This window comes from Mastigoproctus giganteus, chromosome 10, assembly GCF_048544385.1.
Source record: "Mastigoproctus giganteus isolate SK-2022 chromosome 10, ASM4854438v1, whole genome shotgun sequence".
Lineage (NCBI taxonomy): Eukaryota > Metazoa > Arthropoda > Arachnida > Uropygi > Thelyphonidae > Mastigoproctus > Mastigoproctus giganteus.
In genome coordinates this window covers 92,385,517-92,405,366 of record NC_143584.1, presented here as the reverse complement: position 1 = coordinate 92,405,366, position 19,850 = coordinate 92,385,517, and the positions used below count along the sequence as shown (strand labels likewise).

The 19,850-nt window shown below is 36.5% G+C and overlaps 1 protein-coding gene across 1 annotated transcript in view; it reads right to left on the bottom strand.

The window, feature by feature from the left end:
• Positions 1-254: 254 nt before the first annotated feature.
• LOC150079153 (glutathione S-transferase kappa 1-like) overlaps positions 255-19,850 on the bottom strand; it is a 156,280-nt gene continuing 136,684 nt past the window's right edge. The window contains exon 8 of the mRNA XM_090382970.1: positions 255-371. Coding sequence (XP_090239096.1) covers positions 325-371 — 47 coding nt within the window. The 3' untranslated portion in view covers positions 255-324. The remainder of the gene's footprint in view (positions 372-19,850) is intronic.

Genomic DNA, 19,850 nt, shown 5'->3' with positions numbered 1-19,850 from the left:
TGTAAAGACACTGGAGGCAATTCTCAAATGCATGTCAAAATATGGTTTCAACCATGTTTTTTAAGATTTCATCAAATGGGAGCTACTTTGAAAAGGCCCAACAAAACATGGATGAATAATAAAAGTATGCTGTGGAAAAAAAAAATCATTCTTTATTGAATAGTTGTCATAGACATTTCTTTCAAATAATGCTGTATACATGATAACACAAATCAATAAAACTCTGTTATTACAATTTCAATTTTTTTTTTTTTTTTTTTGACATTGGTATTATTTATTATACATGAATTTTTAATGATTAAATGGCAGCTTACAAATAATTCTTCACAATTTAGAATTCATCTCTGGAACTGGTCCTTCCCACTTTTCACCTAGGAAGTTGAACAAAGCAAAGTCAACTATAAAGTTGAAAATTTAAAAAACTATTAGCATAATCAGTATATATATGTGGTTTGGTCAAAAAAATTCAATAAATGATCTTATAATTCTTGAAGGCATAGCAGCAGTTGCTAAATCACTGTGAATAGGGCTTATGATGACATATTTTTAGAATGTGCACACCAAGTTTCAACTTGTTACTAACCAATCTAGTAGAAAGTTACATTAAGTGAACACTTGTTTTCCCCATTGCTCTTGTGTACTGAAAATGATGAATCTGAAAAAGGACCACCATACATCAATTCTTTAATAATAATAAAGAACTGATAGTGCAAAATATCACTTTCTTTATCTTTAATGATCAAGAAGTACTACTTTTTTTTTTTTTTTTGCAAAATTGACTAATTTCAAATTAGTTAAAAAACTTGCTTTCCTAATAACACTACTGAATGATGACTTGGTTCTCCATATGCAATTATATTCAAGTAAAAGTTAAATAACAGTTAACTTAACACTCCTTAAAATTCAGGTTAGCAACTTGCTAGTTATGAATTTTGTTTGCAGCTAGCAGACTCAACATTGTTAGGAAACACACATTGGTCTTAGGAATTCAAGGTAGTTTGACAGCCAAGTGACTTTCTACTTTGAAAGTTGCTGAGCTGCAGAAATTTGTGAAAGACACATTTGTTAACCTGTGAACATTCACAATTTACCCAATTTATTCATAAATATTTGAAGTTGTAACACTCTGTTAGAAAGTATCAGCACAAATCACAGAGACAGCACAAAAGTAGTAGAATTGCACTAATATATATATATATATATATATATATTTTTTTTTTTTTTTTTTTTTTTACTTTACATATAAAATACTTATGGAAATGTTGTGGCATAGTTCTGTACTGTGCAACTAGTACTGTTCAGGCCCAGGAGCCAAGCATACTCCGTGGCCACGTTTACTGTACGTGTAAAATATTTAAGCATATGTTGTGGCGTATTACTGGTCCAAGTGACTTCTCTGCGATCTGAATATTACTATTTCTATGAGCAAATAAGTTCTAATTTATTTCAATTGTCTTCCTCTTTTCATTTAATCCTAAGTATGCCTGTACTTAGGATTAAGTCCCATGTAATAATTCAGGAATAAAATTCACCTTTTTTTTTAGTATATTTTTCTTAGTTACTAATCCAATTAATTTAACATCCTTCATGCCTTTGTACACCTAGCAGCACTGCTCTTGCTTTCCTGTAGCAGGGCTGGTAACCTGAGAGGTAAAGACAAACCCCAGGACCAAAAGGAGTTAATATGGACTCTCAAATGTTTTTCACCACTTGAGAATGCCCCTTACATTGATGACTTTAGAATATTTTGTCATTCATGCAATATGAGGGTTATTGACAGGCAACTGCAAAAAAGCAACTGATCAGGTCACTAGCTAATATTACAAATTTTTAGCAATGACTGACAAACTGAATTAACATAAATTTAAAATAAATTTATTAAAAATAAATATATAATATCTACATAAAATACTAAAACAGATATAAAATAAAAGCATTAAAATGCAATAAGATAGGGACAAAACTAATAAAATATACATTAGCTTTCAAGATGAATGCCTCTTCATCAGCTTAGTTAGTGAATGGTGTACTGCAGTATATATATGTCGGTTACAACAGCAAAAGTCAACTGAGCATGATCATGCATCACAAATCATTTGATTAGTTTTGTCCATATTTTATTGTATTTTAATGCTTTTATTTTATATCTGTTTTAGTATTTTATGTAGATATTATTTATTTTAATAAATTTATTTTAAATTTATGTTAATTCAGTTTGTCAGTCGTTGCTAGAAAGTTTTGTGATATGCAACTTGAAGCTCAATGCCTGTTTTCCACTAGCTAATATGTTTAGATTTTTATCACAGAAGACTGCTTGTGTTCCCTTTTGTGCAAACATATCTTCATCCTGACCCAGAATTAAGGCTTGGGTAAAACGACATCCCAGTGGTAGCAGAAGTCAAATTCCTAGAATTATTTTGACAAGAAGCTGACATTCCTACAACATATTCATAAGGACAAGGGTGACAAAGGGGTTAACATCCTACATGCCTTTTCGTAAACTTCCTGAGGCGCAGATCACTGTACCCTACTCCAGCTCTACCAGGCTCTTGTCTGCCCTAAACTTGGTTATGGTACCCAGGTTTGTTTCTGCTAGAGATAATGCACTTTGATGAATAGATTCAGTCCGTCACCAGGGCATCTGTATTGCCACTGGAGCATCAGTAAATCTCCTGTCCAAAGCCTCTATGTTGAAGCAAATGAGCCATCTCTTTCCCTTTGATGTAAGCAGTTGTCCTTGCACTATGCTTTTAAAAAATTAAAGTCCTTACCCAATCACCCCATGTGGACATCGGTCTTTGAGCCATGATGGGAAAATCTCTAACACCCACAGGACTGCCAACCAACCTTTTTGAATCAAAGAGCTGTTAAGTGAACTAACCATGATGGTAGACAACGTTGTCCCATCACCAAGGCCTTCCACCCTGGAATGTCTATCTTCCAACTTGTGGCTTCTTGTTCAAGATCTGGAAGGAAGACAGTCACACAACCACCAGCTGTCTACCAGAAAATTCTCTGCAGCACACAGAACAAAATATTCTGACTTTCTGCCAGTATGCACAGATGGCTTTTAGTCAGAATCATATGCGGGGGTCAGATGCTGTCCTTCCACATAAAATGTCTATCCAGCTTCCATAAGAAAGTAGTGTGTATATATACAGGGTATCCGGGCTGGGGGTATCCAAAAATAACGGCTTATAATGCAAGAACCACTCATTACATTTTCTCAAACGAAAGCACAGTCGATAGGAAATCTCTCCAAGATTTGTTTTGTCACATTTTGCTGCATTTGGGGTATGGAGCATCCTCACCAAGTGATTGAAAATGTAAGGGACACATCAAAAGTCAATGTCTGGTTAGGAGTGCACAAAAATGGCTTTATCGGTCCATTTTTTTCATAGATATGACTATGAAAAAAAAAAAAAAAAGCACGGGGCTTTATTAAAGTTCTGGATTTGGACAATTTGAAACAGCATTTCATTGTTACAGTTGCTCGAATAAAACCTCAGATGCTGGAAAACACTTGGCAAGAGCTCGAGTATTGTTTTGACATCAGTCGAGCTACAAAAGGTGCCCATATTGAACTTTACTAACTTTCATAAAAACTTGGTGAGTTACTCTGTATAATAACAAAAAAAATTATTTTAATACACCTTGTAAATGCTGAGATATATGTGTGTATTTTTGAATACCTCTAGCCCGGACACCCTGTGTGTGTGTGTGTGTGTGTGTGTGTGTGTGTGTGTGTGTGTGTGTATGTGTGTATATGTAACCCCAGGGGCTCACATCTGGTGAGTATGGGCTTGGCACACTCAGAGTCCTGAGCTGGATATCATTCTTCTCTTTCTTGGTGATTCCCTTCTACTTCTCTCTCTCTCTCTCTCTCTCTCCCTCCTCACCCCCTTAGGGTAACTCGGGAATTTTTTTTGGCTGGTGCAGCATAAGCCTCAGGTTTCCTTGCACCATATAGCTAATAATAATAAAATAATAATATATAAATGCTTTTTTTGTAAAAAAATAGGTGCCGGTACTCGTTCTTTGCTATCAGGAAGAATTGAAAATTAAAAGGATGTGAAAAGTACTCAATTTTTTTTTCCTGATATTGTTAACTTTAGTAGTAATGTTTTTGGACTAAGAACAGCAAATTAAGTTTATTAACACAAAGTTTATTAAGCATAAATTTATTATTCAAATATATAAAAAATAAGTAATAAGTAAAAATTTGTAAATATAATTTCATAATCAAATTTTTATAGAATATTCCCAATTTTTATTGAGTTCTCATCCAACACACTATGCTGATTTCTTTTCTTCTGTTTGTGTCTGTTGATGAATGACTCTTCAGAAGCAGCCACAAATCAACATATTTGCTGGATCGAAGTGTGTCACCAATGGGCCTACAAATTTAAGAAATAGTAGTGAAGAAATTGTTTTTGTGATCAACGAAGCTCCGGTTGGGCTGACGATCAGATTCATTTGTGAAAATCCACGTTCACATTCACTTGAAATTGGTATTGTACTCAGAGCGTTCATCAAATGCTTCCATTCTTCCGATACCATCTTTTCAATTAGGAATCCACGAATTGCATCTCTTTCATTTAACTGTAATTTTAAATTAGAAAACTGACAATTTTCTAATTTCATTTTCACCAAATGCAAGCATTTTATGTTTAGAAGGTTTAATACCTTTGTTGTCCTCATTTTCCTTCTCTCGTCATCGCTATTGTCACTAGTTCTTAAATTTGAATTTTTTCTTTTCTTTTTATTTTATTTTTTTTTTTTTTGAAACTGTCCAAAATGTTGTTTTTATTTGGATATTCAGGTACTGTGACCATGTAAATAGAGATAGGGAAAATTTATGGAAAAATGTGGATAACGCACTTCCGCGAAACAACACGGTTATTTGTCGGGGTAAAAGAAAATCACTCTTTCCTAATTCTTGAACGGGGTGCTTACAGTTGATTCACAGTGGTGTCCAACCTGCGTGGAAAGTGATGAACCAAAACAGCATTTTAAATTTTGTTAATTATCAAAAAAATTTTATTTTCTTATTAAATGTTTTGTTCAGTAAATATAATTGTGTATTGTACTTATAAAATTTTCGAATATTTTCAATTTTACTTTTACATGTAACAAGATATGGAAAATGTAACACAATTTTTCTCTAATCACTCAGTGCAACCCGCGAAAGAAATCTAACTCTGAATCTTTTTGAATATGGCCCCTGTACGGGAAAAGGTTGGACACCACTGCAGTAGATGACCGAAGGCCAGAAATGCGCACCGAGTTAAGTCTGCCTAATCCGTTCTTTATATGAAAATTTTCTTCATTCAACAGAAACTACTGTATTCTGAATGTAGCTTCCAAGGGGAATTTTAAAAAAATTCGCTATAAAAGGAGTTAAACAGAGGTCCGACTGAGTAATTTAGAATTCTAAAAATGGTTATAAAGTTTTATATAGAAAATATCTTACGATAGCCAGCTATTTTATATAGAAAATATCTTACGATAGCCAGCAAATAAAAATTTAGTTATATAACTTTAATATTTTTTAAATAATTAAAAAATTAAATAATTTTAATAATTAAAAAAATTTATGGAATATTACAAATTTCGAAGTACATTGCATCCAAATGTCACACATCACTGTGCCGGTATGCCATACCGTTGCGTACCGTCCCAAAAAAAGCACTGTGTGTGTATATATATATATATATAATAGATGAAGCAAATGAGCCATCTTTCTCTTTGATGTAAGCAGTTGTCCTTGCAGTACGCTTTTAAAAAATTAAAGTCCTTACCCAATCACCTCATGTGGACATCAGCCTTTCAGCCACGATGAGAAAATCTCTCTAACACCCACAGGACTGCCAACCAACCTTTTGAAATCGAAGAGCTGTTAAGTGAACTAACCATGATGATAGACAATGTTGTCCCATCACCAAGGCCTTCCACCCTGGAATGTTTTAAGTCCTTGCCAAGTGTTTTCCAGCATCTGAGGCATTAGTAGAGCAACTGCTTCAACGATATGCTGTTTCAAATTGTCCAATCCCGAACTTTTCTTAGGTACATAGTCTTTAATAAAGCCCCATGCCGTTTTTTTTTTTTTTTCATAGTCATATCTATGAAAAAAATGGACCGATGAAGCCATTTTTGTGCACTCCTAACCAAACATTGACTTTTGGTGTGTGTCCCTTACATTTTCAATCACTTGGTGAGGATTCTCCATACCCCAAATGCAGCAAAATGTGACAAAACAAATATATATATGTTATATATATATGGTGTGAACTTGAGCTTTCAAGTTCACACCATCTCTCTGTAACAAACTTTATAGTAGGGCTCACAATACCAGTCAAAACTTAATACCAGTATTTTTAATTTATGAAACCGGGATACCGGTATTCCAAAAAAAAAAAAAAAACATTTTTCGCAATAAATTTTGATGGCAATTTGGTGCAATAAAGTAAGGAAAAAACAAGTAATTACTTCAATTCGTGTTTTAAATCCAACTTTTATTACAATAATAAATATTCTAACAAAAAATTATTAAACATAGTTATTCTAAAAACAAAAGAATATACATATTGAAACTGCAAATTTGGTTGCCTAAGCATCCACACTACCTGTCCAAATAAAGTGAGCTGTTAAGAAACATAAGCAATCAATAGTGTTATTGTTTAAACTGGATCTAATTTTGGTACATATTTAATTAGCAGCAGAAAATGTCCTTTTGGATTCTGTGCTGGTTGGTGCTTTGTACTGAGATGGTCATAGACGAGTTGCAGTTTACCCCCCCACCCTCCTTTTCCCTCATCTTCAAAAAATCTTATTTCCTTTTTTACTTTTTATGGCACTATATCTGTATTAACAAAAGAAAGGCGCTGATGTTTAAGCTTGGTGAGGAAACGAAATCTAAGTTTTGGGGGAGGGGGGGATTATTTATTTATTAATTTTTATTTCCCAGCACCTTAGTATTGTCGTCAGTGACCATTGTTATGATTTTTGTACAGCAGCTCCCCTCAAGCACTAATGCCCACAAGCTACCCGACTGCAATTTGGTTAAAAAATGAGAATTTCCAGGAGCTGAGGGATATTCCCATATAAATAACACACACACACACGTGTGTGTATATATATATATATATATATATATATATATATATATATATATATATATATATATATATATATATATTATAAGTGAGCTGTCAGTTTTTCAAGAGCAGTGACACAAATATAAAACAAAAGTCATTTATCATCAAAACTACTTATAAGCATATACATAACTGGTATTCATTTACATCTAATTTATTAATTTTTCTCATTTAATCTGTTAATACATGCTATCATTTCCATAAAATTTCTCTCAATTAACAATATCAACTCTCTACTGCTGCAAACACTAAACTAAATCAATCTTAATCACTTCCTCATATTTCTCTTAATCAGCAATATCAATTTTCTTCACAACAGCCCATAAGTTGCTAACTTCAATGCTAACAATTCCATGTAATCTCTCTTAATTTGGCAATATCCATTTTCTTTACAACTTCAACCAATACTAAACATTTCCTTATTTCTCATGTTTCTTCAACTTCAAACTTACTCTAAAATAATCTCCCACTTTATCTAGGTACCATTTCCAATACAACACAGTTCAGAGGACTAACCTTTCTTCTCTTTCACGGTGGGATTCCTTTGTGCGGATTCCTTCCGTGGAGTGTGGTGCTGGCTGTCTGTCTCTCTCTCTGTCTCTCTCCCCCCCCCTTAGTTGAACTCTGCATCTCTGCTGTATAGCTCTTCCAGTACTATCTTATTTCAGAAACAGTTCTCTGTTAATAGTGAAGGAAATTACCACAGCAGCAGTAGAAGCCAGGGCACTATCTGACTGGCTTATTACTCAGCTTCCGGATTAACTTCTAGCACATGCCTAGCGGCGGAACTCTTCACTGTACAACTGGACACTCCCAGAACTGGACTCACACTGAACCCAGAACTACTACTGCAAGTCTGCAATCCCTCTGAACAACAAACACAAACCCTTCTTCTGGTACAAGCACCTTATTTATTTCCTTCTCATTTGTTTATTTATTCAATTGATTGCGTTAATATCACCCCTTGTACTACTTTTTTATACACAAGCTTATGTGCAAACCCAGGGGTTTGCACATAAGCTACATATCTTGCATTTACATATCTCCCCCTATATAATTTAAACTTTACTCAATCACGTGTTATTCTTTAAACTCACTCTTCTTTTGGTGGGGGAAAACTCTGTTTTCCCCCACCAAATCATCTTTTACCTTTAGATCACCTGTTCACAATACCTTTGAACTGCTCCATACATTAGCATTAGTAGCAGCATCGGCCAACACCCATTCCCAAAATGCACTAAGTGTAGCATCCTGAAGTAGCGGTGTAATAGAGGGATTAAACTATTGTTCAGAAGCTTTTCATTTTAACCCTTCTGCACTTACCATACCACTGTTCATCATATTCCTTAATTGCCCTACCAGGCCTACTCTCACTAATGAAAATATTTCCATAATGATGTTTTCGTTATTCCTTAACTGCTTTACTTCCACACACACTATATTTACTAAGAGAAATATATTTGTAAGATTTTATATCTTACAGTTTCATGACGTTTTTCGGGTTTCCGTCGCATTTGTATTGTGTATAACAATCCTTCTGTTACAAATTCTGTGATATTAATGATTTTATAACCTTTATGTGAATAAATCATAAACAATTATTTTTTAAATTAGTATTGAAAAACCGGTATTTTTGTATCAATACCGGGATTTCAAATCCTAAATAAAATGACCAGAATCCCAGTATTCAGGATCCTGGAATCTCGGTATTTAAGCCCTACTTTATAAAGCCTTTAGTAAATGTTCTGCTTGTTAATGAATACCTAAGTAATGAGCAGAAGAGAGTTGGTAAAGCTGCTATAAAGTTTGTTAGAGAGAGATGATGTGAACTTTAAATTTAGTGAGCATAAGTATTTCAATATTGAAATCCTCATTAAAAAAAAACAAGCCCCGAATGCCAAGTGATTTAGTGACCAGGCAACATTTTCAAAGTGAATGATATAGTGTTTCCTCCTGTAGTTTTCTTTTTTAAACTTTCTTCCAATTTATTTCAATTAAAACAGGGGTCAACATAGTAAGCAAACTCTCAGAAAAGAAATACACCTTTCTCTTTCTCTGCTAACCAATCAACTTTTATATTGCTTGGTCACTCTTGCCTCTTCCATCGTAGGGCCGAAAATCTGAGAGATAGAGCTAACCCCCCTCTACCCCCAAAAGGAGCAAAGTATGGACTCCAATAACATAATATCTCATGTATCTTTTGACCCTAATCAGACAGACAGCAATTGAAAGAACATGACACTTCCCATATCAAATGACAAAAGATGGATGCATGTCCAACAAAATTCTTTCTCTATCAAATTAATTATTTTGATCCTGCTTTCTCTGACAGATAAGCCACAAAACAAGCTCTCTCCTTTCTGATTCAGAAATGTATTGAAAACAGAGATGGCATACCTAAAATGGTATGCTGATTACAAGCTCAAGTGATCTCTTAGTTGAAATGGCAGATTTCCGTCACACTGAACAATCCCTGAATATTTCTTCTTTCAGAGGAATCCAGACATAAGTAACCCCACACACCTCCTTTAATACATCAAAAGGGTTAACTGCAGAATATGATTTCTAAATGTTACAGAAGAAGAAATATTACCCAGGAACTAGCAAATCAAAATGTCATATATGCAAAAAAGGATAGTTATCAAGGAAGATGGTAAACTTACACCTACCAGTATCATTATTCTTACCTTTAATACATTAAATTTACCATCAACAGTTAAGGGTGGTTACTTAAATTGTCTTAGAGGGGGGTTAGGGTGGAACAGGCATTCTGTGTGTTATCAGACAGTTAGTCTAAAACACTGATAGATCCAATATATTTCTATTTCAGAATATTTAGGAGAAGTCCGGTTGACCTGCCTCCCTAAAATCCACTTGTGCACACCTTCTCGATGGTAAGCCCTGTTACGTCACTTAGGTGGCAACGAATGTGTAGTGGTTCTCTTCAAGACACCTGGTCAGCGTGAAGAGGAAAAGACCAAACCCTTCAACACATGACAGCACAGCGAAACAAATGGCCCTCAGTCCCCAGCGGCTTTCATTCCCCCTCTTACAGCAGCGAGAGGATCAGATTGGAAGCAGAGGGTGCTAAGAATCTCTGGGTATGATCAGGCTGCCACGCAGGAAAACTGAACTTGGCCTGTTACAACGTAAGATCGCTCATCGGTGAAGACAGGATACTAAAGCTGAAAAAGGAATTAGAAAATGTAAATTAGAATATCATCGGTTTGGCGAAATGAATCACTTAAGTTTATCAAGTGGAAATCTGCTGTAAACCAATGGAAATAGTGAAAGGAGTGAAGGTTGAGTTGGCTTTCTGGTCCATAAAGATATAAAAAACAACATTTTGGAATTCAAAAGTACATCACCAAGGGTGTCAAGACTACTACTCACGATTTCTAAGAGGTATAAGCTAAAGGTTATAATGATTTATGCACCAACATCGAGCCATGATGATGAAGAGGTTGAAGAAATGTACACCAAAATTGGGAGTCTTCTAGATGAACAGAAAACTCACTACACTATCATTATGGGGAACTTCAATGCTAAGGTTGAAAAGAGGCGAAACAGCACAGAAAGGAGAACTATAGGAAATTTTGGAATTGGTGAAAGAAATGAAAGAGGTGAACAGAAAGCGGAAATGAAAGAGCCCAAATTTTATTATTATTATTATTAGCCATATGGTGCAAGGAAGCCTGAGGCTTATGCTGCACCAGCCAAAAAAAATTCCCGAGTTACCCTGAGAGAGGAAGATGGGGGGGGGGGCAGAAGCAGAAGGGATTCACCAAAAAAGAGAAGAATGATGATAACCAGCTCAGGACCCTGGGTGTGCCAAGCCCATACTCACAAGATGTGAGCCCCTGGGGTTAAATGGATCAACAACTAATGAAATCAACTTCATCCTCACTAACAGAAGATATATCGTGAATGATGTTACTGTCCTTAACAAGGTAAATGTTGGAAGTGATCACAGAATGGTAAGATGCACGCTTGATATAGATGTAAGAAAAGAAAGGAAAAAACTGACTCGAGTAAATAATACAAAGGTCTTTGTGATAACAGAAGAGAAGAAAAAGCAGTATGTACTGGAACTTAAGAACAAGTTTAAGCTTCTGCAGACTGCTCAGGACCAAGATATCGACGAGGAATATTACAACTTTCTAAAAGTGATAAAGCCCAAGAAGCCTATAGATAAAAAGAAATCCAAAGAAGAAAAAATCAGTCAAGAAACACTTGTCATGATGAACTGAAGGCGGCAAATGAAGAGCAAGAAAAACATTGACAGGGAGAAAATTGAGTATACTGAGTTATGCAAAGTCATTAGAAAGAGACTCAGACAGGACATAAGAAAATTTAACACAAGAAAAGTAAAAGAAGCATTAAGGGAAAACAAAGGATTTAAATCAGCAGTCATGAGCAGTAATACAGAAAGACAAATGATACTGAAACTGAAGAATAGTGATGGTGTACTTATGAATAGCAGAGAAGCCATAATTCAAATAGCAGAAGACTACTATAAAGAGTTATACAAGGAGCAAGGGAATGATGCCAGCAGTGGGGAAGATGGATCGCAAATTAGTAACACATACAACATACCTGATATCCTTCCTGATGAGGCAGAACATGCGTTGAAGAAAATGAAGAATCAGAAAGCTCCGGGGAAAGATGAAGTTACTGTAGAGTTGTTAAAATTGGGAGGAAGAGACATGACACAAACTGGGCAAGACTTCACAAAATACATTAGAAAAGGTGTGGCACCTAAGGAGTGGAATAATGCAATCATAGTTTTGCTGCATAAGAAAGGAGATAAATCAGAAATTGGAAATTATAGACCAATTAGCTTGTTATCCCACATCTACAAGTTGTTCACAAGGGTCATTACTAACAGATTAGAAAGAATACTTGATGAGAATCAACCGAAAGAGCAAGCTAGCTTTAGGGCAGGTTTCTCAACTATGGATCACCTTCACATAATGTCACAGCTAATGGAGAAAGCAAATGAATATAAAACACCATTATGCCTGGCATTTGTGGATTATGAAAAGGCATTTGACTCCATACAGCATAAGGCAATGTTTCGGGCACTGGAAAGACAAGGCATAGATACCCCATATATTATGATTTTGAAGAAAATATATGAGAATGCTACCTCCTTTATTAGACTAGACAAAGACAGTAATAAATTTAAAATTGAGAAAGGAGTTCGATAAGGAGACACAATATCTCCGAAGTTGTTTACTGCTGCCCTTGATGAAGCTTTCAGAAGATTGGACTGGTCGCAAAAAGGAGTCAATGTGAATAGAGAGTACCTAAACCATTTACGATTTGCAGATGACATTGTGGTCATAAGCCACGATCCCAAAGAATTAGAGGAAAATCTTAATCAGTTATGCACAGTTAGTAAGGATTTTGGACTAAAGATGAATATGGCTAAAACAAAAGTAATGATGAACAAGTATGCCACAGAAAGGTATGTAGTGATTGAAGGAGCAGTAATTGAAAGGGTGGAGTCATATACTTATCTGGGACAAGTCATTAGCTGTAATAATGATAAATGGATGGAAGTCAAGAGAAGAATAAATTTTGGATGAATAGCATTCAGGAAATATAGTCACATACTGAGGAGCAATATCCCAATTTGTCTGAAACGTAAAATAATGAACCAATGTATACTCCCCACCATGACTTATGGAAGTGAAACTTGGGCACTCACCAAAAGAATAGAAGAGAAGCTGAGAACTACACAGTGAAGAATGGAATGAATTATATTGGGAATCAGACTGTTAGATAAGAAGAGAAACACATGGATTAGGCAGCAAACTCAAGTAAAGGACATTCTTATCAAAACTAAAGAACTAAAATGGTCTTGGGCAGGACACATAGCTCAAAGACATGATGACAGAATGGTACCCAAGAGGAGCTAAGAGAAAACCTGGAAGACAACAATGGAGATGGATAGATGAAATTCATGAGTTTGTGGGTAGTAAATGGATGGCCATTGCACAAAACAGAAGGAACTGGAAAGTTGCTGGAGAGGCCTTCATCCTGCAGTGGATTGAAAATGGCTGATGATGATGACGACTTAAATTGTTGGATGAGACCATATCTTCCTAACTCAGTCAAGCATTTCAAATGCCAAAAAACGTGGACACTCAGTCTGCAGAGGAGTTGCCACATGTACATCCTGTGGGTCCAAAGAACAGGATCACACACATTGTCCTGATTATTAAAATGCTCAAACTATCATGGCAGTCACTCTGTCTTTTTAAAAGAATGTGAACAATGGAAAAGAAAATCCAGAATTACAAAGCTGAGCATAAACAATCATATGAAAAAGCAAAAAAAGCAGTTTCCCACAACTAACAGAACATGCCTCAGTAACAGCAATACCTACAAACATTATTGTTCCCCCGAGCACATCTTTTTCTGAGTGAGAAAAATCTCTGCTCACATCATCAGAAGAGCAAAATATTCCTCAAAATGCCACACAAGCTATAAATATCCTGATAATGATTCCTTCAGTTATCCATTTCACCTCACAATTGGTAAATCAAGGGAAGAACACTAAAACATTTGACAAGAAGAAACTCTACAGATCGTATGGATGCAGATAATAAGATTATGATGACCTTATTCTCCAAATACATGTGGAAGATCATATGGACACAGGTAACCCATTTCCCTCCTCATAAAAAAAACTGACCACCACAAACAAATTTTGTGGAAATGAACAGAAACTTCCAATAAATCTAAATAATGACTACTCTGATTCAATTGAGTTGTCATGGTCTTTGTAGCAACCTAGATGACATATTTGATCTCCTGAAGCAAAATAATGCTATAGGTTTGTGTTTACAGGGAACTAATCTTACACCTCAAATAATTGTCACAAAAACAGTATACATTATTTAAGGATAAGAACTCCTCTACTTCAGCACATGGAGGTGTAACAATTCCTGTTAAATCTGGTCTTCCATCAAAACCAATACTTCTGTTAACACATTAGAGAGTAATCAAGTTCTCAGTGATGATGCAGATCTGTCTGACCTATTTAATATTTTAAAGCAAATTCATTTATATGAACTTATCTGAGATATTACTGAAAAAAAAAAAAAAAAAAAAAAAAAATTTGTTTGTAGAAATACTGTAACAAGCATAATTTGGCCTTAGTTGTCCTTGTACCAATACACCTCCATTAAAACCAACCAACCATCTGTTAACACCCTTAGACAGCTTTAGTATAACGATAACACTTGCTTATGACTTTCACTGCCCCCTCCTCAAGGGTAGCACAGTGCATATAAGCACTGTCGTCCTCACACTGTCTGGGTTTGAATCCCATCAATGAAGCAAGGAATTTTTATAGGCTTTTTTTTACAAGAAGGCTGAATTAATCAATCTCAGGCATGGTTGCATGGTGTTTTCTGCTGGAAACTCAGGTCTTTCATCCAGCACACAGTCAAAATGACCACAGAACATATGTAATTTACTGACATAATATATATGCCGCAATAAGGTCTTAAGTCCCTGATGCACCTAAAAATAATATCTTTCACTTAATTGAACATTATCTTTTACAGAACTTATAAAGATTTAGTCAATCAACTACCTCCCCTTATTTCTATCCTGGGTGTCAATGAATGGACATCATCCACTGTGGGACTCTTTACATTTGGACAGGAGAAGGCAATTAATTAGTAGTAGTAGTAGTAGTAGTAGTGGCACATGATGCAAGAAAGCAAGTGTAGGAGCTTATGCAGCATCAGCCAAAAAAAAAAAAAAAAATCACACCATTCCCTCCAAATACCTGTCCAGTTCCTCCTTAAATTTATTTAACCTATCAACTTCCACAACGACAGATGGAAGTTTGTTCCAGCAATTAACCACCCGCTGGCTATAGGCAAATTTCCGCACATCTATTCTACATCTGTCCTTTCTTAATTTGAACTTATGTCCCCGTAGGTTCGTAATCTGAACAAGTGGAAGGATCCCATCAGAATTCAGCGTGCTCAACCCATTCAAGGCCTTATAGACCTCAATCAGATCACCGCGCAGGTGCCTAGTCTCCAGCCACTGCAATTTGCAGAACTTAAGCCTCTCTTGGTAAGAGAATCCCTTCATTCCCCTCACCAATCGTGTTGCTCTTCTCTGTACACGCTCAAGCAAATCTACATCTTTCCTAAAATGAGGCCTCCAGACCTGTACGCAGTACTCAAGGCGTGGCCTGACCATTGCCTTATACAGAAGGACAATCACCTCCTTTTCCCTGCTAGCAAAATTCCTATATATCATTGACAAAACGCCATGACCCGCCCTAGCAGCCTGTCTGCACTGCTCAGAAAACTTCATATCTGACTGCACAATTACTCCCAGGTCTTTTTCATTTTCTACCACCTTAAGTGTAGTACCACACAGTTGGTACGTTTCTCTGGGGTTACTTCTCCCCATATGCAGTACTTTGCATTTGTCAAGGTTGAACTTCAGTTGCCACTTCTTAGCCCATCTGCCCAAATTATCTAGATCCTGTTGCAGTAGCACACTGCCATTACTGTCATTAACAACCCTGCCAACCTTTGTGTCATCTGCAAACTTCGACATTAAGCCTGATATACCTTCATCAATACCATTGATAAATACACAAAACAACAGTGGACCCAACACCGAACCCTGTGGGACTCCACTAATAACATTAGTCCACGAAGAGCAGCACCCATTGATTACCACCCTCTGTCTTCTCCCACTTAACCATCCTTTTATCCATTGTAGCAACTTACCCTTAATACCATTCTGCTCCAATTTGTACAGTAGTCTTCCATGCGCAACAGTGTCAAAAGCTTTCCTGAAATCCAAGTATATGATATCAAAATTATTTTTTGCATCCAGTTCCTTTGTGACCACATCATAATAACCAATTAAATTTGTCAGACAAGACTTTCCCTTAACAAACCCATGCTGTGTTTGAATTATTGCTGCAGTCTTGTCTAGATGATCCTGCAATGCATCTTTAACCAGTGACTCCATTATTTTACCCGGAATAGAAGTTAAACTAACTGGTCTGTAATTACTCGTGTCACCCTTTGATCCACCTTTGTGAATTGGGGACATATTTGCACTTCTCCAGTCCGTGGGAACCTCCCCTGAGTCCAAGGATGCTCTCATAATTATGGCTAAGGGTTTGCTTAGTTGCTTTGCCGCCTCCTTTAAAATAACTGGATAGATCCCATCCACCCCAGGTGCCTTTCTCATGTTTAACTTCAACAATTTCTCCTCCACTTTGCTCTCAGTTATTACAAAATCATTAAGCACACTGCTACAATTTGATAACCTTCTTCCATTTTCAAACTGTAATAATTCCTCACGTGTGAATGTAGATGCAAAATACTCATTCAGTTTGTTTGCTATCTGAGCAGGATCATCAACAGTCGAACCATCGATGTCAAGTGGACCAATCATATTAATCCCCTTCCTTTTAGAGTTTATATAAGTAAAGAAATCCTTGCTGTTTTTCTTAGCATCTTTTGCCAAAGATTTCTCGTAATCCGCCTTCGCTTGCCGAACCTCCTTTGTGACCTGATTACAGACTAGCTTATATCTGCCACAGGCTTCTGCGTCACCTGATAATTTATATGCATCCCATGCATTTTTCTTCTCTGTCACGAGTCTCATTAGTTCATTTGATAACCATTTAGGCCTAAACCTTGAACGATATTTCTTAATCGGTATATCAAGTCTAGTAGCTTCCACGATTAATTCCTTGAATGCTTCCCACTGAGAATTTACTGTTTGTAACATCGTCAGTTGATCCCACTGTACAGAATTTAAAAACTGTCCGAGACCACTGTACTCCCCTTTACGGAAGCAAAAACCCTTTCCTTTACCCATGACGGTAGTTACCTCTTTGAGTAAATCCCACTTCAGCACACTGTGATCACTGCCACCTAGTGGTTCCTTTATCTGCAAATTCTTAATACACGAATGATCACTGCTGATAACCAGATCAAGAGTGTTACTTTCTCTGGTTGCCTCTCGAACATGCTGCTGCAGAAAACAATCATCCAATAAATCCACAAAAGTCTGACTAGTGTGTGAGTGACCAACTCACAAGTTCCAGTCAATATCTGGGAAGTTAAAATCCCCCATTATAAGACATTCTGATTTACTGGCCCACTCTATTTCTCTGTACAATTGTTCATTGTACTCATTCAAGTCATTAGGCCTATAACACACTCCTACTCTTATTTTTCCTTTCGCAGTGCTTATCTCACACCAAACTGACTCAACAGAGCACTGTTCATCTATATTAACTGGGTGCACTTCCTTTGATTTTATGTTTTTCTTAATTAACAGCATAACACCCCCTCCCTTTCTGTCCTGTCTATCCTTTCTGTACACATTGTACTCCCCAAATTCCAGTTCTGCATTCCTTATATCTTTGTGACACCACGTCTCTGCTATCCCAACAATATCCGCCTTTGATGTCTTGACCAACACTTCAAATTCATCAAATTTATTTACTATACTTCTAGCATTGGTATACATGCAAGCATACATGCTCCTATGCCTATTCCTTGTTACCCTAACACATCCCATATACCCAACTATTCCATGATGACTGCCATCCGTCCCTGAAACCCCCAACACCCCTCGCTCCAGGTCGCTTCTTATTCTAATAGAAGTTGTGCAAGAATCACCTTCACCTCTGCCTGCGGATACTGTTAAACTATTAGTCTTTGTATCCCCCCAAACTAGCAGTTTTCCGACCCACCTAACACTGCCTCGATAGCACCAGCAAATATTCTTGCACCCTTTCTATTTAAGTGTATCCCATCCCTGTAGAAGCAATCTTTCCTGTTAACAAGTACAGTCCAGGCTGAAAAAAATTCTACCCCTTGAGCCTTGCACAATCTTTCCAGAGCCGAATTGATCGACAAGGCTCTCATCATGTACTCCCTCCTATCGTGTCTGGGCAGAATTGCAGACACTTTCAAATTCAACCCTATTTCACGGCTTTTTTTCAACAGTGACCTGTACTTGTTGAGTAATTCCGCCGGTCTCCTACTCTTAATATCATTAGTGCCAACGTGTACAACTATATCACCTTTTGTGCCCTTGAAAGATGATATCCGCTCTACAACGTCATCAACCTTTGCCCCTGGCAGACATACCCTGGTCCTGTTCCACCTATCCTTTTTACAAAGGATGTTCCCCGTTTCCCTGACAATAGAGTCACCAACAACTACTAGTTCCTGTGGGACCAGCGCATTCTGCCTTAGGGGTTGCCGCTGTGTTGCGTGATGACCAAGTGCAAGCTCTGGCGTTGATGTGGGCAGCTGAGAGCCTGATGGGCCCCTCAATTTAGATCTTTCGAGGGCATCCACCCTGTCCTTCAAACTCTCATATAGGCCCATAACAACGCTGAGTTGTCGCCTGATTTCCTTACACTCCTTACATCGCGCACACACAAAGACATCCCCCATGGCAATATCATGTTCCGTTCCAGAGAGTTCGGCAAACATTTCACAAGTTGCACATTTTTTTAGGCTGTGATGCGTTGGAGAATTGCCCCCCTCAGTTCTCCCCCGAGTCACAGCACTCCTGCCACTTTGTGCCCATTGCTTTGCTGCTCTAGTTTGGGGCATGGTAGTTTAAATTAATAAAATCAATAAATTAAATGTCAATAGTATTTGAATAGAAACTATTAAATAGAAACAGTGAAGCATATTACTATATAATTATGTGTTAGAGCTACCTAGCTGCCTCAATTAAAAAATTTGAATTCCCTACCACTATATCCAAAAACAATGGCTACAAGAATGGAACGAAATAACGGTTTTACCTATCGTAAGTAAAATCCACAAAAACTCTTTATCTAAATTAAAAATAAAAAATAACCAGCGTAACTATAACTATATGACTACGTATTAAGTACAATATAAAATAACAATCATGTAAATAAAAGGCAAACACTTATCGTTTTTGCGGAGCCTGTAACTGACAGCTGTAACTTTTAAAGAGATTCAGCGCCCTCCAATTGACCAACTGTTGGGTAAAACAAAACTTAGTTCTCCTCAAAATCAGTGCTCATAATACATTCATCTACCTATGAGATCCAACTCAGTGATAGACTTAGCCTTATGTTCCCCAATATTATCTCCATTTATCTATTGGACAGTTTCAGACAACCCCTGAAATAATGACCATTTTCCAGTAATCTGTACATTGTGAACCAACTTGTGATCCCCAAGATGAAACAAGAATAACTTGGAAATTCAACAAAATCAATTAGTCAGAATATAAATCACTAGCCCATCTACATAAAAGCAATATTCAAACCATCTTGATTAATTTTGAAGATTATGACCCATCAGATAATAGCTGCTGAATGTAATACACCATAATCTTCCATTAAAATTTGAGTATTAATACAATATTAATACTACAATACAAGCTTAATATTATAATTTTAGCATGATTCAGCATCTAACAGTTTAAATGTTCTCCATGAGATTATACTGTTCAAAGGCAGGATTAAGTATTCAAGCATGGTAAGAAGTATGCTTATGAAATTGGATTTGTGTGCAGTTTGGAAAAGGAGAGGAGGTGCAATCATAGTAAGAATACATTGACTGGTCTTGTCCCAGCATATAGATATAAACAGAAGTGTGCATTGTACTAACTTACTGACTTATTGCT